The 24,866-nt window shown below is 41.5% G+C and overlaps 1 protein-coding gene across 1 annotated transcript in view; it reads right to left on the bottom strand.

The window, feature by feature from the left end:
* Positions 1-2,743: 2,743 nt before the first annotated feature.
* Positions 2,744-24,866, bottom strand: part of arhgap35a (Rho GTPase activating protein 35a) — an 80,378-nt gene continuing 58,255 nt past the window's right edge. Inside the window, exons 3-7 of the mRNA XM_066658657.1 lie at positions 22,242-22,383; positions 12,446-12,523; positions 7,404-7,535; positions 4,921-5,026; positions 2,744-4,537 (exon numbers count right to left, since the gene is read on the bottom strand). Coding sequence (XP_066514754.1) covers positions 4,114-4,537; positions 4,921-5,026; positions 7,404-7,535; positions 12,446-12,523; positions 22,242-22,383 — 882 coding nt within the window. The 3' untranslated portion in view covers positions 2,744-4,113. The remainder of the gene's footprint in view (positions 4,538-4,920; positions 5,027-7,403; positions 7,536-12,445; positions 12,524-22,241; positions 22,384-24,866) is intronic.

Raw genomic sequence — 24,866 nt, 5'->3', positions numbered from 1 at the left:
TGTCTTGCATCTGTGTGAGTGTGTGTGTCGCTCTGTGAAGGACTGGTGCCTCCTCCAGGGTGTGTTCCTGCCTTGCGCCCAGTGATTCTGGTTAGGCTCCGGACCCACCGCAGCCCTGAACTGGATAAGGGTTACAGACCGTGAATGAATGTTGCTAATAGTTTTTCTTTTCGTTGGAACACTTTAAAGGCAACATATGACGATGGGGAACTACTGTTCTCGTTTGTTTACGTTCAGAAGTTCCTTGTACTTATCTTTTAGTTTGTATTCACTTTTAATTTCCACAGAAACTCATCTGTAACTCAATTAGTTTAGTTTTATAGCACGTTCGGTCTGAGTTTACTTTCACGCAGTTTAGCGATGTTCCATCTACAGAAAAAAATAAGTCAATATTGCCACCCTTTGAAGCAGAAATAGAGCAATATCCTAATCTTGGTTCATGCTTTTCAATGTTTGAAATATCTTTGCTGTGTAAAAAAATATCTTTTGATTTAAATTGTCAACATAGTTGATGGTAATATATTTACTATGTCACTATCTTCTAAATGAAGAGAATGGCAAGCTCCTGCCAAAAGATTGTAATTTTTGTGGACAACTATAAAATGCTGTTTATTTACATATATTTAAATTACCTTTTCCTGTACAACAATGTAAACACTACGGTGTACAGAGATTATTAATGAGGCTGGCTCATTTATTTTCTGCACTGCTTCAACCCGTTCGGGTCCGGAGTCTACTCTGAATTTTTGGGCGAATGTCAGGAACTGACCCTAGACACGAGGCATAACACACTCACTTGCAAACCATTTGATTTTAGACTGTGGAAAGACACTTACACAGACACGTGGACGAGGATCGATCTCAGGACCCTGAGACATTGGAGCTATGTTGCAGTGCAAAATGATTGCCCCATGAGTGGCACTATGGCACAACAGGTATGTCGTGCCATAGTGCCACTCATGGGGCAATTATTTTGCAGCAAAGGTTTAAAGAAACTGGACTTTGTGGTGAACTGTTGAAAAACAAAGCAGATTTAGATAAATCTGAATACTGAAGCGAGAAAAAAAACTACACTAGGTGCTTTTGTGAGATGCAGAAGAAACCTGCACAGGCACAAACACAAGACAAGACACGTATTACAAGATTGATTTATTAACTATAATACAGGTCATGTAAGGCCTTACTGTTTGTACACCATTCCCATTGAGACAAATGACCATACTCTCAGCAAATAATGACATGACTTTTTCATGTATCTTATCGTTTACTTCATTTTTTCTCACTTTATTATTATTTTTTTTTACTGTTCATTTAAATTTATTTTTAAATATGGTGAGTGGAAGGCCCCGACTCCCAGACTTGGGGGTGTATCATGCACTACATCATATGGCCTTTACACCATTCACAAAATTGTTTAAAAAAAAAAAAAAAAAAAAAAAAAAATTATTAAAACATAAAAAGAACTTTTTTACTATCACAATTGACTATAGGGCAAATTGTTAGACCCCCTAACATACAAATAAACAACCATTTTGAATATAGTTTTTCTCGCTGCTCTTTTAACTTAATCTGTCACCACTGTTGTAAAAAGAAAAGAAAAGGAAAAAAAAGGAACGCAGCCAAGTAAGATTTCTAAAACGTCACATTTTAATTAATTCCCATTTGTTGCTATTCCTCCCGTCACACACCCTTTTTCTTAATATTTCGCACAGTCTTTGGCTGCTAAGAATCTGTTCAGAACAATGATTTACACAGAGAATGCAGCGAGCCAGCGATCTACTGCAAAAAGTACCAGGAGGGTGTGGTGTTTTCTCCCTGTTTTTCCCAAAGTATACCATTTGAACCGAAAGGGAGGAATACATTAGTATGGAATACGAAAGGATGGAAGTGTAGACAGAAAGTGTAAGATTTTAAGAAGCCAGTGTTTGGCAGGGTACAGACAAAGCAGTTCAGTTGTGCTTCACTCATTGGTTTCCAAAACTTCAGAGAGAAACGCTATTATAAACGTTGTGTCTCCAGCAGAGTCCTAAAACAAGCGTAAAATCCTTCTTCAAAGCCAAAACACAGTCATTATTCCATCGTGGAGGACATCAGCATCACAGCTTTCTCAGTGACCAGACGCAACAATAACAATAATGAAGACACAACAATAACAAAGGGTTTATAAGTCATTATCTCTATTTGTAGCTGCAACCTGAGAACATGCAGAAAATATGAAGTGCTGAGGGGACACCACGTAGTGTCTACTGGCTGTGGAGTTGTTTTCCATTTGTGAATAAGACTTGTGATTTAAAGTGCATTCAGCACATCCTTAGAACGGAAAGGAAAAAATTCGAATTGGTTTTGAAGAGGACTGGATTCTAGGGTGCAGTACCTTGTTGGTACAGCAGGTGGCAATAACATGTTCTTTAAAAGTAAGGAGGAGGAAGTCCAATTAAAAAAGAAAACACACCAAGCGTTAACATTAATGTACTAATGAAAACAGATTTATTTCCGGTGTCACTGGGCCATTTGAAACAAGCAAATTGCTTAAAAATATTCACAAATGTTTTAAGGGCAGCTGTTGTAAAAACTAAACTTTTGGTAAAAGAGTAACGGACAGATGTCAAAACACTCCATCAGCTGGATACCCCTCCCTTCAAAGCTGCCAAAATCTCATAGCGATATCTCACAAGCGTAGTGTGCGGAGACAGCTCCCCCCCCCACCCCCAGCACACACCCACCCACACATACAATAAGGTCCTTGAGTCCTCAATACAGGAGGAAATTTAGTTAATTATCTTACAAGATCTCTTTCCTAAGAAGGAACCTCAGTGAGATCTCACATCAAGTGAAGCACAACCGAACCCTGACCAATACGTAGAGCGAAACAGCAGAGTTGCAAAAGGAGCACATTCACTGGTCTGAGCCTGTGCCAGTAATTCCCGCTCGCTCCCCGCAGGACAGGAAGCACTCAAACCTGGCCGTAAAGCTACACACAGCTATGTAGAGCTATGAGGGTGGAGACTTCACCATAGAGAAGGAAACAGAATGGCTCCTGACACTTAATCCATTGGGGAGGGAATAAAGGAGGAGGAAGAGGAGAGAATTGAATGGGAGAAACGGAGGGTCAATCAGCACATTCTCTTTTCCTCCAGAGAAAAAAAGAAAAACACTCTAGCATGGTCCGGACACTCTGGCTCATCAAGAGGGCAGAGAGAGACAAGCAGAGATGTCCAGAAGACTTCAAATCCCAGAATGCCGTGCAAAAAGGAAAAAAGTACCAAAGTTCACCGAATGTTCCACTCCCAACAAAACTAGATCCAGTTTGTCAAGTTTATCTTGTGTTCCTCTTTAAACGCTCGTTGTTAGTTGTTAACAGATGAGGGAGGATTAGGAATGTGGCTAAAGGAGGTGCCGTATCGAGCTAGAACTTCTAGTCTTCCTTTTTTTATTTTATTTATTTTATTTTAAAAAAGTGATAATAGTGGTCGAAAGCTACAAAACGAAAAATCTCGAGAATGCAACTTATGGCTCTTTGCCACATTTAACCTCATTCCTGTTGGTAGCGACTGAACGAGGGCAGGTAGAGTAGATAATGGACTGTGGGGTGAGTTTAGTGTTTAGTCTGTAGTTCCACAAATCCAATCCATGCAGACCACTTCATTCATTAGTCACCCCTCTGGTCAATTCAGGAAAGCCCAGGATCTGAGATCTACAGTAACATACCACTACTCCTGCATTATTCCAATAAAAGTGTGTTCGTATGTCTGTGTATGTGCGGTGAGAAAACATCAATGTTTTATTTATTCTAATACAGAAGAGCAGAGAATAGATGAGTGCAGTGATCTATAAAGAGGGAGACGAGGTGTTGCTGGAGTGGCTCACAGCTGAAGTGGCTTGACCTTCTTCGCTCTTTCTAATGCTCTCACTTTTTCCGTTCTCTATTGCCTGCAGCTACTAGAAATCAGGCACATTTCCTCAATCTCTTGTTGTGTTTTTTATTTTACATGTTCTCGCCCTAGAAAAATCTCCCTCCATTCAGGTAATCTCTCTCAAATCAACTTCCACAACTCAATCTCGCTTCCTAGCTTCCCTTTCTCTATTCTGTGTGTCTCTCTCTCTCCCTCTGGTTCACAGCATGTGTTGTTCTGCAGGTGTGTGGTGTGGATGCAGTGATGGATGCAGACTCTGGATCGGCGACTGTGGTGTAGGGGGAGGAGAATGGGGCGGAGACTGCTGAGCTGGGATGAAGGGTGTGGCCATAGACTGTGCTGGTGTGTAGCAGGAGTAGGCAGAGCTGCTGATGGAGGAGGCGGAGCTCAGCGTGGCCGTGGGGGACCCTGGCATGCCGGGTAGACCGCTGGGCGTCTCAGCCAGCGGCTGATTGTAGAAGAAAAAAGCACACTGGTGGATGAAGGTCTCGATGATTGTCTGGTAGGTCCGAGTGGCCGTCAGCGCGTCCATGGTGGTGAAATCTGGCCGCATGAGCGTGGGCCAGAAGCAGATGGACAGATTATCACTGGTCATCAAGTTCAAGCGACTGTTCTGGCTCACCCTGGGAGGGGCAGAAGGGGATAGAAATAGATCACGAAACACAACCAGATCTCAAAAGAAAACCAAACCTACATAGTTATGTCTTAGAAACTGGTTGCATATCTGTATCCAAACACATTAAAGCTTACATAGTTTATGTATATTTTATCAAATGAGGGGTGGTCTCTGACTTACGCACGTTACTGAAAGCGTACCTACAGATCTGCATCTCCACAAACGTAAAACGCTTCATGTGGATCAGCAGGTGCTTATAATGATAGAGTCGATGAGCGAGTGTGGAGATGTTTACTTGGTGTTTATGCGATAGTTCTTTTTCTAAACACATGTTCATTTGCGCATGTTTTGGCTCCTGTAAGTTAAGTGCGGTAAAGGCACGGCTCTCACTTGTTCAGGTGGCTGATGACGTATTTGAACACGTCGTAGTTTTCCCGAGGGAACCTGCGCAGCACATCCTTCATGGTGTGGAGACGCTGCTCTCGATCGTTGATCTCTGCAGGAGACACAGGGAAGAGTGAGACACACACACGGACACAATTCCAGCCAGAGACATGCAGATAGAGGGGTACACACACACAGACACGTCCAGGCGCAGACACACAGCATGACGTATAATGACAAGAGCCACAACGGAGGTGAAGGGAGGGAGAGAGAAGCAGAAAAACAGAAAACAGCAGGTGCACACAAGCTCAGAGTTTGTGGACATTAACTTTTAAGGCAGGACTCTTCTGTTCTGGTCTTGGAGGTGTGATGTACCGCCCAGTTCGGTCATTTCCCTGCTCAACCACACACTAAACCTGGCAAAATTAATAGGGGTGTGGAATCCTGTGTGTGTGTGTGTGAGTGAGAGTGAGAGTGAGAGTGAGAGAGAGAGAGAGAGAGTAAGAAACTCAACAGATTGTGATGTAGAGTAGCCTCCAAAGACCAGAAAGTTTGTAGAAAGTGGATACAAAACTAATCCAGATTATTCTCGGCTGTTCACAGACACATTAGCCACTTTTCCTCTGCACTGAGGCGTTCCAAAATTAGGAACACATTAGGAACATGCTTTATTTATTTGTAAGTAGGTACACGTCATGGAAGTTATTGACCAGTGATCATTACTTTGTAGTATTTTAAGAAAAAGACACAAAAAAATACTTTTTAAATGATAATATTTAATAAATTAAAGAAAAATGATTTTTTTAGTAAGCTAAGCCACTATTGTGTCATCAGCGAAGCACACTCTGACTCAAACTTGGGTGTAAAGGAATTCATTTAGGAGGTTTAACCACCATTAAGTTTAAACACCCAAAACACACCCAAATCAAACATCACGATCCAGACCATACTTTCAGCTGCAGCACTGTATCCTTGTGCTGCTTATAGCACAACATTTCCTGTCAGAGGCGTCAGGGGAGACTGAGGGATGCTTGCAGGATGAGGGGGGGAGAGAGCAAAAAAAAAAAAAAAAAACTAAAAAAAAAAAAAAAAAAGCACACATGCATGCATACACACACACACACACACACACACACATCCCCTGGGTGCTGCAAGAAGGATGGCCACAGTGAGTCAGAACGGCTTACATCAGCCCTCTAAAACAGCGAGCCCTCTATCAGCACACGTGACCACTATGGCAGATGTGTTCCTCCAGAGTCTCACTCACACAAAGTGATGTCAGCATCTCTCGCTCACACACACACACACACACACACTGATGTCAGCATTCCAGCACAGCTCACACTTCCTCACACACCCACTGGTGTAGTAACATACACAGAAAGCCCTCAACCAAACCATGATGCGATTTCATCTTCAAAGACACTAACAGCCAAGAATCCATCGAAATCAGATCAAAACCGATGCTCTCACTGTAGCCTCTGCTGCAACGAAAACTAAGCCTTCAGTATTTCTCAATACGTCAGACGCAGATTTTTGACTGTCTCACAGATAACAAATCCATTAGCTATGGCCAAAGAATATCGAGTATATGCCAGCGCTGTGCAGGTGCTTTGGAGATCTGCACTGATAGCAGCAGAAACAGAGCAAGAGCAAGCCTGCTGGGCTGTTGCCATGGCGTCCAGTGACAGACGGACCAGGCTGGAGCTCCGCCCACCACCTGCAGGGAGTGCCTCTGCAGTCAGGTGATCGCCGTCTGTCCACTCCCCTCTACCATCCACCCTGGGCCTGGCCTTTTCTTCCCATCTTGAGGACGCTGTTTTACGTTACTGCCCTTTTTACAGAGCCACATTTCAGTCGTTTCACATATGAACCCCCCCCCCCCTTATAGAGCACTCCATATTTGACAAGTGCATATTTCTTGAAGCTGAATTTGAAGTGCTGTCATAATAAAAGTCTATGAATTCTGAACTCCTGCATTTATTGTGTCAGGCCCAGTGGCTTGTGTTATGTTAACACAGATGATCACATCCTCGCCAATCTAGAAGCAGCCAAAGTAAAAAAAATTACTGTCACACTGGTTGGACTCTGCATTGAATCTTCCACTTGGCAGACACACTTCCATTTGGTGCGCTAAAGTGTTTCTCCATAGAACTGAAGCACCTAAAAGGGTTTTCGGTAGTATGCCGAATCACACTCCTGAGTAGAAGACTAACCACAGGCATAAGCTGCACTTTCGCTCCCATTGTTGGCGCATCCTCAGCTTGGACGGATGCCCAGAGCCAAACACACAGCATTTCACGCCGTGTGAATATAGAGCGAGTGCTGTCTGAGTGGAGGAAACTGCAGATATTCTTCTTCAGCTAAAGACTTCTCCCATTCATGGTTTATATACTGCACTCTCAGAAAGGTAATAAACTCAATAAACTACTGTGAAGTCCCAACAGAAGTTTCTCAATAGCTTTGTTTTCCAGAAAACGATCACTTACTGAAGGCCTCCACCAGCTCCACCTGCATGTTGTAGGGCACCAAGGGGTCAGGCAACTCGGAAAAGAAACTCTTCATGGCTCCGGCTACTGTGTTCACAGACATGTCCTTTTCCACAAGATCTAGATTGGGATCTAGCAGAAAGAACGGAAGAGAGACAAAGATAAGACAGAGATTATCAAAAGCTTTTCCAGTCAGACCTCCTTAATATATTACTTTTCTTATGGAGTCACCTCTCAAAATGTTTTTTTTATATATAACTATAACTATATATAAGTAAATAAATAAATAACTATTTGCATTGCAAGTACATGACGAAAATGACTTTAATACTCCACAGCTTTGTATGCTTTGTTACATTTGAGGGAGGTGGTGGTGTTATGTTTCCAGGACAGTGAACAGAGCCACAGACACAGTACCAGTCAAAAGTTTGGACACACCTCCTCATCATTGATTGGTGGAGTAAAGCTAGTCACTGTATAGAACTGTGTACCAGCCCCTACCTCTGCACAACCCCAGTTACAGTCTCAGACACATTAAGAAGGGAGCGATTCTACAGATTAACTCTCGACGAGGCCACAGCTGTTCACTGAAAACCGTTCCAGGTGACGACCTCATGAAGCTGACTGAGAGAACGGAGAGAGTGTGTGAAGCTGTCATCAAAGCAACAGGGGGCTACTGTGAAGAGTCTAAAGTATAAAATATACTCTGCATTGTTTAACCCTGTTTTGTTTACTACATAATTCCATAGGTGTTCCTTCATAGTTTCAATCTCTTCCACATTCATTTATTGTAATAAAAAACTAAGAACAACCATTAAATGAGAATGTGCCCAAATTTATTTCTGGTGCTGTACATTCACAACATGTGGAAAACGGCCCAAAACAAAGGGAACCCTCCCTGAGCTTTTGACTGGTACTCTAATTCCAAACTGACTATGAGAACTCTACAGCATTAAAAAAGAAGTTATGATGATGATGATGATGATAACACCCCACGTGGCTCAAATATCAAGATTATCATCAAACATCAGGCCACATCACTTTTCATAAATGTATGACATATGGATAATTATTGCAGGATATTTTTACAATACGTCTTGTCTGAAGCTGCTTTGTGACATCATCAGTTGTAAAAAGCACTATACAAATAAACCACGGGAGCAGTGCTGTGACCTGAGAGATGTCCAGACATGTCCAGTGTGGTGAACAGAGACAAAGATGAGGAGGCGGGACAACTATAAAGTGCCTGCTATCTACCTAAAACACATCACAAATTCAGAAAGACTTTTATCCCATGACCTCAGATTTAGACAGATCACTAAAAACTTACATGATCCCCAAATTAATGTCCCAGTGCACTCAAAGAACCACTTAATATGACCCCTTTAAAGTGATCTTCAGAGGATCTTTAGAAGATCAATTTAAAGTGGAATATTATGAGTGGTTTTATAAAGCAAAACAAAAATGGCTCTACTTTGGTACTTTATTGTCTTTTATTTTTTTCCAAAGCTGTAATCCATCAGCAGCACAGCACAATACTGTTTGCTAATCACTGCTGCAATGCAGGACTGTAAAACGCTGAAGTTGCTAAAGGCTACAATATGCAAACAAGCCTCTAACAAATCATACATTTATTTTTTTGTTGCTGGGAGTGTTTTGAACATTGACATATGTCAATGAAAATTGACATTATGAAAGTAACTCTGATGTAAATGATTTGGATTAAAATAACACACAATGATTTCTATATTCATACACTGAACACCGCTTAACCAGTTCAGGGTCGCCGTGGGTCCAGTCGCTCGCAGGGCGACACACACATTTCCACCTATGGACACTTGAGTAGCCAATTCACCTACAAACATGTGTTTATCAGTCAGTGGGAGGGAAACCTACACGGACACAGGGAGAACACACCAAACTCCTCACAGACAGTGACCCGGAGTGGACCCTAGAGCTGTGTGCTACTCTATCATTGCACCACCACGCCACCCATGTCTAATATATAATAAAGGATTTTTCAAACCAAAAACGCATCTTGTTATTTGATGACCACAAAAGACATTTTTAAAAATCCAATTTAAAATCGTATTTATTCTTCCAGGTTTCTTTTAAGATCTAAAATGGTAGGATCTACTGTTCTATCCTGTGCCTGTTTGAGCGTTTTTATTCTTATTTATTTTCTGGAACAGCACTTCGTCTGCCCATTGATCAAGTTTGACTAATGTGTGTTTTGGAAAACACCACAAGGCATATCACAGCTGCAGTAAGAACAGCAGGACTGCAATATTATTTTATCCACATTCTGCACAGAGAGTTGGCCTTTCAGACTTTAGGACGCATCCAAGGCCTGTAGAGTCATTATTCCACCCCTTTCCCTTTCAGACCTGTCTGAGGCACTGTGGTATTGAGCTGCTGTCTGGGTGCATCATTAATTTACCCATAGATCCAGTGAAATGTGCTTAATTGGAGCACTCATGCACTGTGTGAGGCTGGTGTGCTGTGTATGAGGCACAGGGGAGACGGAGGGGAGAAAGGTTACAGGAGCCGGAAACAAACGAAAGTGAGCTGATTATAACTACAAAGCAGGTGTAATCACAGGGTCTGCCTGTTCTGCAAGGATACGCTTTAAAACCTGCAGATGAGAGAGAGAGAGAATGTGGAGAGGAATGGTTGCAGAGGGAGAGATGGGAAGAAGGACCAGCTGAACAGCAAAACTAAATTAAAAAGCTTTCATCTGATTAAGCTTTCTTACTTTCGTCTGAGACGGTGAGGGATGCGGTGGGTAAGACACTGACAGAAGCAGATGGGAACACAAGGGTGATCAGAAACACTTATACTTTTTATGACAAAGTTAAATGCTCCTAGGTCTGCCAGGGCATTTACACCTTTACACATCTCTTTAGCTTCCGTTTAATATTTAGGACTTATTCACTTTGTATTTAAACCTGAATTCACAAACAGCAGATCAGTTTTTACAACTGTTGATCACTATCAGAGGTGACACATTCATTTAAGCATTGGCCCATTTATCAGGAGATGAAGAGTCTGATCTTCATTGATGCCCCAGTCATCCTCACCCTCTGAGCGAGTAAACTGGCTCGCCCCGTCCACACAACACTCTGCCGACGTGGGTGCCTCATTCGCGCTATGCGTACGTAGTGTTGTGTGTATTCAGAGATAAACTCAGCTAACCCCTAGTTATAATGGCTATACTGTATACGACTCTTGTCGCATTTTGACGTTATAAACCTGTTGTAGAGAATATACAACAGCAGGGTTTCAGAGCTGGACACACGGCCAACACTGGCTTGTTGACTAATGTGTACATGGCAGAGTAGTCTACGCAGAGGGTGCAGTAGTTGTATTGGTAATAGTATTGTCACCAGGCCGTGTGAAGGTTTGATCGATCAGACACAAACCTTCACCTTCTATTAGCTCACGCCGGACTGGACCGGAGCCAGACAGAACCTCGTGGCGCAGTGAGGCGTGTGTGTGTGTGCATGCGCTTCATTACCTAAACCAATCCACAGGTAATTAACTGACCTCCTCTTTCTGTCTCTGAAGAAAACACAAACAAACACAAGCCCGGATGCTGACACAGAGCCAATGCACACAGCAAGTGTACACTGAGGCAGAGGTAGGATCAACTCAAAACAAACAAACAAGCACACCCACACTTTACATTCCCTTCTCCAACTCGCTCACCTGTGCATATGAGGTGTATGATCTGCACAAACACACGGAGTGGGCGGAATGGACGGCTGTACATTAGACAGATCCACTGTATGATGTTTTTACTGAAAATACCTCCATTAGTTCACATTAGAAATAAAGCATTCACACAGTAGGATTGGTCTTGAAATGGCCAACGGTCCACAGTTTCCATGTTTTTATGTTTTATACGTGTTTATTTCACCGCCAAGAGTAATGCTGGTGTGGTTGTATGCACATTCATCTTATTCCAGAGCAGTTTTCAGCTTCTCTTTATGTCTTAGAATTGAGGGCCTTTTTCTATTATCTTTTACAGATTTTCCTCAACATTTTTTCCAATACAGCACCCTTTCAAAGGTTTTAAGACACCACAGTCTAAAATGTATAAAAATATATATATACACTCTGCTTTAGTCTGACAACACACACACACACACACACAAAATCAGATGTTGGTTTTTAAAAAATATTGCAAAGGTCAATTGTATGAATTATTGAGCAATTTGAGAATTTCTGTCTGCGCTCACTGTGTTTTAGATGCTGAGAGATGAGAAGAATATTGTGACTTTTTTTCTCTAAAATGCTCTGAAACTATTTTATTTAAATACTTTTTTCTCAAAGTATTCTAACTTTATTCTTAGAAGTTTCCAACTTTAATCTGGTTAAATAGCTGCACTTTCAGGATATGTTTTGGAACATATGTTTTTATTTTTGTGTCAGAAACATAAGATTATTTTTGAAAGCAACCGTGATGAAGCCAGACACAACTGTTGAAAAAGTCTGATCTATTGGATTATGAAGACAAGGTTCACGCTTGAAACCAAGAAACTCTTTTTATAAAATTCAGATATTTGCACTGAAAACCGGTCTAATGCGTTTACGAAACCCCAATGTCAGTGAACCAGTAACAAAACAAAGTGGCTCGGTCAGAGAACGCTAGGCTTCCTCTCGCTCTCTGCTCAGGGCAGAAAAACGGCAAACCTCTCAACATTGAAAATCATGAAAAGGAGATGAGGATATTGCTTAATTCCAGCTCCACAGGTGGATAATATTGCCTAATTTTTGATGATTCAGATTATTTAGGTAGGAATAACCCACTCTAAATTCAGAAGACTGCTAAGTGCATGAAAGTAAACACAAACAAAAAGATTTCAGAGGTCAAATGCTGGAAGTTCCTAGCTAGGGCATACCCTGCAATGCTTACAAAATTAGGTTATTCCATTTTCTGTGACATGGTCATGCTGCCAAAGTAAAAAAAATAATCTGGGAGTGGATTATCATTAATGTAAATGTAATTGTGTAATACTAGGAACGTTGGCATGTCTCACCTTGGTCAAACTGCCGCTGCATGCTCTCCATCTCTGCTTTATTTCCACTCACTCTGTAGATGCCTTCTGTATTCAGACCTGAGAGAGAAGAAGAGAGAAATGGCAGTAAGTGTGAGGTCCTGACTATTCACTCAACACATTCTTAGCTCCTGGTAAGCTTTGGAGATTTTCTAGAGCAGAAAGCACTACTCTGTTCGGCTGATCTCAAATCCATGTCCCAGTTAACTCAAATTGAAGACCAAACAGAGTGAAAAACACCAGACATGGTGTTATTATCTTTGTCCTAGTGAACTTCCAGACTCCTGCTGAAGGAGGAGAGAACACTGAATGAGAGACAAGCTCAAAAACAAAGCTGTAGAGGCAGACTGCATCGATTCGCCAAGTCCTACCAATCAATTATCCACAAAAGCTTTTCTATGGAGCCTCAGGTTTTAGAGAATGTGTGTGTGTGTGTGTGTGTGTGTGTGTGTGTGTGTGTGTGTGTGTGTGTGAGAGATAGAGAGAGAGAATGAAAGTGAGATGGGACAAGCGATCTAAGCCAGAGCCAATTGTTTCATGGCAAAAAGGGCTAAAGAAGAGAAAAGTGTTTAACAAAGTTAGAAAGGAGCTGATCAAAGCCAAGAGAAATGATATTGACATGGCTGTGAGGATCTGAGTGTATTCAGCCACAGGAGAAAAAGTTAGGATAGTTAAAAAAAAATAGATCTAAATTTTGTTTTGACAAAATAATAATAAATAAACAAATAAATATATAAATAAAATGGTACTCTTTCCTGAAATATGGCAATGAATATGGTTTGGTAACATTCACATTTGGCATCACATCACATGTTTGTGTAAAGAGTAGCAAACAGAAACAACAAAAACAAACAAAAACAGTTCAAAATAAAGTACAACAAATAAAAAAATGATATATATATATATGTTCTCCGTGATCTTGGCTGTGGCCGCGTACCTTGGGCTCTCAGCTTTAACTACACGTCAATCAAATCTGTAGACCAATCAGGGACAATACTCCACCAAGGAGGCGGGGAAGCGGCCAAGCTTCAGCGCATAACAGACGTGCACCGCGAGAGACGACACACACTGTTTTATATAGCAACAGCAATCAAAATAATAAATATGTCTTCAACACTTAGATCCCTTTCACTGTCTGCCCTTTCCCTATTGAGACAGGAGGGGAGTGAGGGAGGCGGCCTCAGTCTACAGCCAATCAGGGAAAGCTCCCTCCTTCCAACACGTCTGGCCTTTAAGGGTTAGAAACAAGACTAAAAATCAGAATGAATCTACGGGGTCAGAACTTGTTTCCTGTTTGGTGAAAGTAAAAAGCCATTTGAAGAGGTGCATGAGATTAGTTTGTTGACGAAGGTAAAATGTATAATGTTGCCATTAAGCTTTGATATTACAGTTTCTTTTCTGCAGTAAAATTAATTGTTTTCCTTATGGAGTGGTTGGAAGATTTCAAAGAAGATTCCAAATTAAATTTAGAAAATTGACAAAATCGTTTTATTCTTTTGCTCATATTTTGACCACTAAACATCCTAAAGGCTTTTCAGTAACTTTACTTCATAAAATTACCTCTAGTTTATTAACCGCCTCAAGATTTCTGGAGGAAAATATCTGGGGTGTTAAGAGGTTAAAAACCAGCATGAAAGAAATTATGAAAAAAGCATGATAAAATCAAGATCGCGATAAAAAATCCTGATCAATTATTTTTGCCAAATCACCCACCCCTAAAACAGCAAATTTGGGATGTTGTTCGGACCGGTTAGGAGTTTTACTCATTGAGGGGCTGTAGAAGCCAGAGGGAGATGGGAGATGTGGCTAATAACTGGTTAATATTAATGAGAAAGATAACAGAATAAAACGTTCTACATATAACAATAATATCACACATAGCCTTTCAAAGGATGAAGAAATGAATTTAAAAAGACTGAATTACACTCTTCTGACTGTAGATTTAAAATATGAACCATCATCACAAACTGCTCACTAATAACCGCAGATCCACTCAGAATTGATTGGTGTTTTAATTCAGTAACTGAGCAAAAGTAAGTTAGTGATCACTCTGGATCTTCAACAACAATGAAAATTCAGTTCATCACTTCTTCCTTACCAAACACAACCCGTGTTTACCTCCAACAAGAACAAGGCCCGACTCATGCATGTGTCACGCAGAACTAACAGCTGATCCAGCAGTCATTTACCTTTAAGACCAGCCAAAACTATCAACACAGCTTCAAAATGGAGGTAACGTGGCTTAAAGCTGCCGAGGGCCCAGATGGACGCCCTCCGTAACCAGCCACAGAAAAACTGGTCATAAGAGCAGCTTTCCTTATCCCTCAGTAACTTTCAGGATGTACTTAAAAAAGAAGAAAGAGAGAGGAAGGTGGTTGAGAGAAAATGAACAGGCGCAACAACAGAAACTCTTGGCCTAATGAGAGATAAATTAACCCCCAGCCTCAACGCTGCATTGACAATAAGCAGTGCCATGCTAACTATCACTGCTGTTCCTCTGTATTCTCATATTTTACTCACTGTTTGATGTATATTTAATATTACTATTATATATACAGAGACACAGAGAGAGAGAGAGAGAGAGAGAGAGAGAGAGAGAGAGGTAAACAAATAAAGAGACAGAAAGAGTGGGCAGGGGAAAAGGAGCTAAAGCGGGAAAAAAAACAGCATGAGAAAAGTAAAAAAAAAAAACCATAATATAAGAAAAAGGAGCAAATGTGAGACAGACCAAGAGCTAGAGAGGGAGTGTGTGTGTGTGTGTGTGTGTGTGAGAGAGAGAGAAAGCGAGAGAAGGGAGGGGAAAAGAAACACTGCATCCTGCATGAATGTGTATGATTAAGGACAATACTAGGATGTCCTCCCTCATCCCTCTATGTCACCCTCCATTATTCTCGGAGAGATCAGTGAACGCAGGGTCATTTTGAGGCAGAAGGATCCGTCTCTGCCCTGAGACGAAGCATAAACTGCAGAGGTCAGAAACTTTGTGGCCTTTAGCACCTCTGCTGTACATTTTCCTGACCACTGAACACTGCCCCCAAAGCAGGTCATTTCCTGTGGCCATCTTGTGCATATCCTCCCTGAGGATCTAAGTCTGCTGCAGCAATGCAATGGCCCCAATCTGAGCAAGATACAGCATAACTGCCTTAAAATATATGATAGAAAATGCACTCTCAAACACCCACCTTTATTGATGGCTCCTATATTTTGAAAAAATATGGTTATTGATGTTTTTTTTTTTTAAAGTAAATCAGGAGTAAATCAGGAGACTGAACCCAAATGATGCCACACTCACCACTGATCAGAAGTCAGTTAAATGATATAAAAGTTGGCGATAGGTGTTCTCCAATGATGATGAGCTCTCAAAACTGGAGAGAAATTAAATAAATACATTTTTTTAACACATTCCGGCTCCTTAAAAAAAACCCTTTGCTGAATGGTTCTTTGAAAACAATGTGTACAAACAAGCTGAGTGTGCATTAAAGGTTTGTCCTAGAACCATACTTTTTTAATTATTTCTATTATTTGTAAGAGTAAGGGAATCCACACTGGTCACTGCCGACTCTTTTGCCGTTTCCTGTTCCCACAGTGGCAGTCTGAGGTCCAGTCTCAGCCAGACTCCGAATGTCTGAACCTCTGGGGGCACTGCTGCTGTCGGTGACGCAGCTGCGGTCACCAAGTTGCAGAGACAGCACTGCCCACTGGCATTTAGGCCAGGACTGAACACCAAACAGCTGGAGGAAGCATGCCCACACACATTAGAACACACTCCTTGTACAGTTCTGAAACTACTGAGAGAGAGAGAGAGAGAAATCAGAAAGCAGAGCTAAGAGGCTGAAGCTTTACTATAGATATTAAATGAATTATAAGCCTGGGTATTAGTAGCTTTAAATGACAGATGATGGTGGTGAGCTAAAGCATAACACCATTAATACAACTATAGTCAAAAATACATTTAACTAATCATAGCTTTTCCTATTATCTGTTAAGATAATAAGCTCAAAATGGGGTTTGTTTAATTTACTGGCATGTGGCACTCAGACTATTAATCATGTTACAGATGTAGGCAATTGCAGCATTAGGAGTCTTGCCAAAGGGCTCTTACTTATACAGCAGGGTGTTTGTATTTCAGCCCAATTTGGGAACTGAGTTTTAAGAAAACTATCAAGCTGTATGCTTTTCTACTGGCCTGAATAACTGTGCATCCTGAGTGATGTGATTTAGTAGAAAGACAGTCTAGATTAGAGTGTTCCTGCCTGATGTCCAGCACTTACAAGTGCTACATTCACATTACAAGCTTCATTGGCCGATTGGCCATCGTGACGGCTCAAATTCACAACTGTAAGTGCCCTGTATCTGTCTGTAATATGAACAAATCTGTCCCTGACAAGGCAAGCATGTGCACATTGATACATTTATGTGGCTCTGTCCCAAATGAGACCCTAAGCCCTGTGTAGTGTTGGATGTAGGTCCTTAAACAGCAGCTTCTACACTCAAGAGCTGTGGAATACATCTAACACAAATCCATTTATATTCAGCTATCACCTGCACTGCTACATTTTTTTAACATTCAGAGCATTACTTTGGTGCAGAAGCTGTAGTTTCATGACCTGTGTAATGCACTATGTAGTAGGCATTGAGTCATTTGAAACACAGCCTGGATGACACTGCAGGTGCTGGCTGATGACGACAGCACTAAGCACATGAATGCAGGACAAAAAAAAAAAAAATATTGCATTAAATCTGAGCTGACTGTTCACGTTCATGTTGCGTGCCCATGCACTGACCTAGGACCACACATGTGACTCAAGTGACTCATCTCTGATGAGGAAAGATCAGATTTGACCTGAAACAATCAGATCTGCCTCACATACGGCAAAGAATAAAATCAGATGAGTCACTTCAGCCTGGTCATGTGAACAGAGCCTTCATGTTTTCTACATTCACCAATTACCTTCCCTCTAACTATCAAACATCTAAAACTGCACTTTCAGTTAAAGATCTCAGGAAAAACATGACTATCAAAGTATTCCAACATCAATAAAGTTAACCTTAAATATACATTAAACTACCTATAGATGTGTAACAGCATTTCATCATCACATCCAGCTGTCTGACATTTTCAACAGGACAAAAGGAATGCAGCAAGTACCCTGCTGTGCACCAGACGTATTTAATAAAAACACTCTGATTTACTGGTGGGTGCAGTGTGATTGGCCAAACAAAGAGAGAGAGTGAGGGAGTGAGAGAGAGAAAAAGGGGAGGTGTAAAAATAAGCAGCAAAAAAATAAACCGGATGTGATGTTTGAGGAACAATAGGTGGACGGTTCTTTGGCATGGTGAAGGACATTGTGGAAAGGAAGGACGTGGATGTTCAGAGTAACACAGCGGTTCTGCTCCTCTACAGCTGGCATACATCTCATGCTAGAGACAAGGAGTCCAACGTCAGAAAAACGGCATGCGGTTAGGCCACCTAGAGGGAGGACATTTTTATGCTACGGTCTGCCAAACTCTACCAATGCCTCGGCTTTTAACACAGGGTTAATAAGAAAAAAGAAGAGGTGTGTGTGTGAATTTATACTGCCATATAACAGAATAACACAGGAGTTGTAGCTCTGTTCTACTATAATACAGTAATCCCTCGCTACTTTGCGGTTCATTTTTCTCGGATTCGCTACTTCGCTGTTTTTTTCAAGGGGATTTATGGCCTCTATATCGCAGACTAGGTGCCTAAAAGTATCATTTTCTTATGATGTGTAAATTAAAAGTATTTATTTTTATTTTACATGTATTAGACTAGGCCTGTAGGTGACAAAATACATCATTTACATGTATTTCATACGTCAAGTACATGTATTGTTCATGTCCACATCCGAGTGAAAGTTACTTACGCCAAATCACAGCTTAGGAATGACTCTATTAAAGAAACTGGTGGGATATCACATGTAGTTCCAGCTGAAAAACATTATAGAATGACTGTTTAATGCAAAGGGTGGGTTGTTAACAGTACAGGAGGGACTTTTAAAAATACTCGTTAAATACATTTAAAAAAATCATCTTTCCTCTACTTCGTGGAAATTCATTTTTCGCGGGTGGTCTTGGAACGCATCCCCCGTGAAAAACGAGGGATCACTGTACGTGCACATTACATTACACTACACAGGTCTACATCTCACTCTGTACAAGTATAAGAGTAGTTACTTTCTAATCACGAGGGCAGGTCTTTTTTCTGCTAATTACAGCACCTTGACTTGAGATTGTAAGAATCACCCACGCTACTCGCCCAGCAATAAATATAAACAAGTGAAATAAAAACATTCTAGTCTGAGCACAGTGTTCTCTGATGGCCAGGGGGCATGTCCACTCTTATAAGGGAACCAAAAAAAGGCGAAGGGGTGTGTGTGTTAAAAATACAGAACTTTGGCAGCTGGGACTAAGCACATTAGGCGCAAAATCTTGATCATTAAGAAACAGCAGCTCTAACTAAGCTCCCAGCAGGTCCCACACGGCTGGTGTGAGTGATGTAGAGCGCGCAGAGGCTGAACAATTAATTGCATATTAATCATTCCTCCAAACTTGGCCTCTGTAATTAGCTAATTGTTAAAGGCCTGGGTTATTGTCATCTGTGCAGCAGTGTGACTGGTGCATAAAACCCCACCATTAGAAAGAGCTTTACGGAACAATAAAGTTCCACAATGTGCTGAGAGTTCCCCACACACTGCGAGCATTTTCGAGTTAAAGTGAGCAATTTGACAAAAATATAACGTCGCTATTTAAGAGGGAAGAAGACATTATTATTATTATAATAATTATAGGAACGACAATGATCTGAGATCCAGTTGATTACTGAGGCTTTCAATAACTCATAATTAATAAAATTCTAAATAACAATATCTTGACTTTGACTTAACAAGCTTTTAAATCAGCACAATCTAACCGTTCATAATAATGACATACAGCTCATTTAAAAGCTTAAACTAAACACACAAACAAAAACAGAATGTTAAAATAGATGTTACCTATTTATTACTTAACAATAACATTAATAACATGTCTCCCTTTCTATCAAAACCTAACACACACACTGATCTACACCTGTCTTCTGGTCAATCTGTAATCACAACATCAGCCAGGAGAATCACTTTCTGTTTTAGCTCTTGAGGCCTAGGAGTGGTGTGACACACGTACGCTAATATGCCGTGTCTAGTGTGGAAGGTGTCGTAATCACGAGGGCGTTAGTGTTTTTGAGTGAGTTGTGTTTGTTTGTGTGTGTGCTATCAGTGCATCAAGCTGTAGGCTGTTGTAGAACTGCACTCCACCCAAACAGCCCAAGAAAAGAGCTGAGCCCAAAGATCGTTCTCATTTCCTGCTCGGAGATATTGATCTCAATAAGGAAGCTATCAGGCAGAAAATTACCGCAAGGGGCTCCGCATCCTACAGCTGGAGCATGCATAACATAAACACAAACACACATACACACACACGCCTACAGACACTCATGCCTCATTCTGCCCCCTAGTGGTACATGCATTTGGTCCAAAGGGTGGGGTTTGCATTCTGTTCAAAGGAACTACCACCCAGTGTGGAGATATTCTTCCAATTGCAATCAAGCCTATAAGGAGAGGGACTTTCCTGCAGCAGTTGGATGGTAAACTATTCGTCCAGTGGAAATTAAACCACAGAAGAGGTAATCAAAAACAGAAAATGGTAAATGTGTCAGCTGCAGCTTCTTTAAACACAACCTGCTCTGCTTCCATAGACTTAGAGACTGGAGCAAGTCTCACAGTTTATGACTTCATTTTAACTGGTGCTGGACAGCTGCCTCCCAGAGGGAGCTGTGATCCCTTCCCGAAACACAGGGAATTACACAACACACACATACACATACACGCACCAATGAGCTCACTCACCACGAACAAGCCTAATCCCTGCAAGCTAACCACGCTAACACTACCAAACCAAATCAAATCACTGTGGGCTGCTTGCACAAACATGCTTAACATGTGTACATGTACACACACACACACACACACACCCGTACTCCTACTGAGCCAAAACTAAAGCGGATGTTTCTTCGTAATGACCTCTGAACATACCAACATACCACAGAGCTGCAATTATCAGACCTCACTGATAACTGACAACATTACTGGAAAGCAAACAGGAGAGGGATGGAATGAAAGGGGTGCGGGGGGTGGGGGTGGGAGTGAAGCAATAATTTAAAGAAACAAAAAAGCCAAGGAAAATGAAAGAAAAAACAGCAAAGAAAACTAAGAAAGAAAGAATAAAAGGGAAATCACAAATACATTAAAAAATGAAAGATCAAATAAGGAAAATAAAACAGAATTTAATTTATGGGGAAATGAGTGGACGGCATGAGAGGGGGGGAGGGAGAGAGAGAGAGAGAGGAGAGAGAGAGAGAGAGAGAGAGAGAAAGAGAGGGGAGAGGGAGAGAGAGGGAGAGAGAGGAGAGGGAGAGAGAGAGAGAGAGGGAGAGAGAGAGGGAGAGAAAGTGAGTGTGCTGGCTTTGTAAATTTTAGTTTAAAACTCATCAGCTTACATTCCACCAGGTAACGCTGACTCACATGAAAATACTTCAATGTGGACTGACAATCAGTCCATTAAAATATATAATATTTAAAATTAAAAAATGATAAAATTGAGAGAGAGAGAGAGAGAGAGACAGCATGAGAAATAAGTGCTCCACAGTAACATTTTTGTGCAGTCTAACAGCACCATGAAGTGAGATAATGACCCAGGAGCAGTGGACACAAACAGAGGACTGCCACCGTGTCCTACTCTCGCACTGACCATCTGATCTGCCACCACCATGATCTGCAGGAACACATGAGACACTTTCTCTCACTGCAGCGAACTCCTCAGTCAGAGTGAGGATCTATGAGCAGGTTGGGCTTGAACGTCCTAATAAATATGGCCATATGAACGAGAGGCAGTTGAAGTCTTGTTTTAAGATGTCAACTTTGGTTGCTTTTTTGCAATAAAAAAAAAAAACGGGTCTAGTGTCTGTTCTGGGTACAGCTTGATGTCGTAACACACATAACGAATGCAAGTGTACCCTGAAATAAAATCACTTATCACCCAAAATCTCAGCTCATCGTAAAACAAGTCTCATTAAACAGCCAAAGATATACCTGCAAAACCAATCATTCTAAACTGATGTTGTAAGTAAGCATTTAACGTAATGAGATAATTAGCTACACAAAGTGTTAACGTGTTCATTTGGCAGACATATTTATCCTGCAGCAATTACATTTCTGAATTATGCCCAAGAGATCAGTGAGTGTGGCATTAGAACTCTTGGCCAAGGACTCTTCTTGGTGTGGTGTGGTGTTACCGTCCAAGTCTGGTCTTGTTAGTTTGCTGTAAAACCTCGTTGGATTATTCATTTTCTTCTCTTAAATGTAGGTTAAACATATCACTTATTATTTTATACAGCCCAAATAACAGGATACGTGAATAATACACTCTCCCAATATTGCCAACTACTGGAAACTCGAATGCAATTAATGCAACAGATTGTGTCACACAACTTACAACGTGCTGCATGGAAGCTTCTTTTGTAAAGACTCCACAGAGTGGGTACCTCGTATGAGGGCAACAGAATCTCTGGTACATTCTGGTTAGCACTCAGGGTAATATCTGAAGTAGATTCTTTGAGGAGGGAAATAAAATGACCAAAGCCTGTTCTAAGCGGCCACTTTGGACGATGAGCGGTGGCCTGTTCTTTACGGCTGCTGCATGGGGATAAAAGTTGACTCACCAGTTCCCTCAATGTAGCGGATGCATTTCTCGATGAACAGTGGAATAGGACGCTCGGGGGTGACCACATTGGCCAGAGGAACACCAAAGTAGTTACTCTCCAGGGGTTTGGAAATGGACTGCCTTGGCTTTAGCCTTGTTTTCTGCAAAGCACAGGGGGAAAAAAAACAAAAACAGAAGTTATTTAAAGAAATAGCAAATTGCACTTCGTCTGTTGACTAGAGACACAGCCCAAATCACAACATAACACTAAACGCTCCTATTGCTTCTCCACTAAAATCATCTTACGCTGCTGCTCACATGTTTGAAAACAAAGTCAAAGTTAATGTAGTGATTTCAGTTTTAAAACTTTTGGAAAATACCCAAGCTTTACTGCTAGGAAAACCGGAGCCTGTTGTCTCTGGGGGTCGTAGTTACACAGGGGTGGAGCTGCGCTGCTGCAGGTGGCTGAAGGCACCTTTTGAAGTAAACAAAGCGAACTACTATAGAGCCTTATAGCATTTCTCACTCAGAGTTAGCATTACTGAATATAGGAACAGAAATGGAAGACATGATTCATATTAAGCATGAGGCAGGGTATCAACTGTTAAAGGGCAAATTCTGACTATAGTTTCTGGAATTTAGAGGCATCTGGACATACATTTAAACAACTATAATACGCAAATTAAGCAAAATTTGTGTTAACATTAGCCATACACTACCGGCCTCATTACAAATGCCCATTACACATTTTTGCCACCTCTCCCAGTGGATGTGGATGTGGACGTGGAGAGTAACACAACACAATATACTACAAACCCCACTGATATTTTTAGATTTCAAGTTCAGCAGAAAGATTTACTGTTCAGTTCCCTCTCCCGCCCCGAGCCCACAATGCTCTGCAGTGGAGCATCACAGTTGGCTGAGCAGCCAGTGTGTCTGCGGCACCATCAGACGCAGGGGGAGGGAGGGAAAGAGAGGTAGAGGGAGAGAGAGAGAAAGCACACGAGTGAACAAGTGAGAGGTAGAGTAAGCTGGGGAGACAGGGCGAGAGACAGAGACAGAGACAAAGAGAGAGAGAGAGAGAGAGCTGACGCTCATTAGGCCAGGACCTGCATTTACAGTCTGCTCTGCATCTCTCCTGCACAGCCGCAAACACTAATGGATCTAAGCCCACACTGTGCCCTGCAGTAAGGACGACTAAGGCTTACGTCAAACTCACATTATTTATCCCTTTTTCTTACAGTTCCATATGCACTAATTATGTCCAAATGTTGGTCTGTCCTGCTCTATTTCTCCAGTGAACTATAGAGTCTCCCCACCTCCTACTGTCGAGAGATCAGGAACATAATTACAGACAGCCCCCAGCCCTCAGACAGTGTCAGAGCTCTAATTACACTTCACTGGGAGCATTATCGGAACGACAGATTTATGTAAAAGTAACGTGTTTACAAAAGAGCAGAGGTCAAATGTGAACAGTAAATGTGACGACTTCATCCTCATCCGCACTCATCTCTCACCATCTGCTAAAAGCATGTTTGAAAACCCAACCAGTTTCAGAAGGATGATAGAACAGAATTCAGATTGAACTCACTCTATCAGTACACCCTCGTCTTCTGAGAACCACAGCTAGCTTCCTTTCTCCGGTGTTCTCTGTGTTACAGAGTGGCTGAGATAAACAAAGATTTGGTAGAACTAAAAGAACCCAGGAGATGATTTCTGGCCAAGGGAGGGGGGAGGGGGGGGTTGCCAAAAGTGCAAGAGAGTGGTAGGAGAGGAGGAGTTAGAAGAAGAGAACAATTAAAATAGATCAAGATCCCAGAGAAGCAGCAGAAGAAAAGTGATTTATGTTTGCATACGTGTGTGTGTGTGTGTGTGTGTGTGTGTGTGTGTGCGCACACAAGACTGAGACAGGAAAGGGTTGTTCTTGCACTGACTCTTGCGCAGCCGAAAGGGATGGACTCTGCTGAATAGTTTAAACCCGTCGAGTCCCCTGGGGCTACTGAGCTTCTTTATGGATGGGCCTCAATAGGGAATTGATGTGACGAAGGTGATTTAAGCCAATGGCTCCATTATGAGTCCACTGCTGTAATGAAGACATGAGGAGGAGGAGGAATCAGGAGGACTGGACACGGTACTGCTCATGGCCTCAGGGTGTCACCTGCTCTACAGAAGCAGGAATTATAGTCACTTCTGTTAGGACAAGCACAACTGACTCATACAGTTTCAAACTATGATACATCTCCCCAACGTTCTGGCCTCAGGGTTGACCTTAATACACAAGACGACACAGAAGTCTGACAACTGGGGTTTTCATTTAAACCTGGAAATGTATATCATTTATATGTTGATGTACTGTTTGAGATCAGGACCCGTTTGGAGTGTACACTCTTAAAAACAAAGGTTAGGGTTCCAAAATGAACCATTTTGGGAAAACATTTAAATGGATAAAAAAAACCTATAGGCTCAAGTGATCCATTTTTAATTTGTTCACACTCAACCATCTCTTAAACAAATGTGGTTCTTCTATGGCATCGCTCAAAAAAACTTTTATTGTAGCACTTTTATTTGTAGGAGAGTAAAAACAGTGTGTTATTAAACACATTAAACAAACAGGATCTATTTAATCTTCCTACTTGTACTTTCA

This window comes from Hoplias malabaricus, chromosome 1 (assembly GCF_029633855.1).
Source record: "Hoplias malabaricus isolate fHopMal1 chromosome 1, fHopMal1.hap1, whole genome shotgun sequence".
NCBI lineage: Eukaryota > Metazoa > Chordata > Actinopteri > Characiformes > Erythrinidae > Hoplias > Hoplias malabaricus.
Note: the sequence above shows the minus strand (reverse complement) of the source record. Positions and strands in the feature narration are given on the sequence as shown.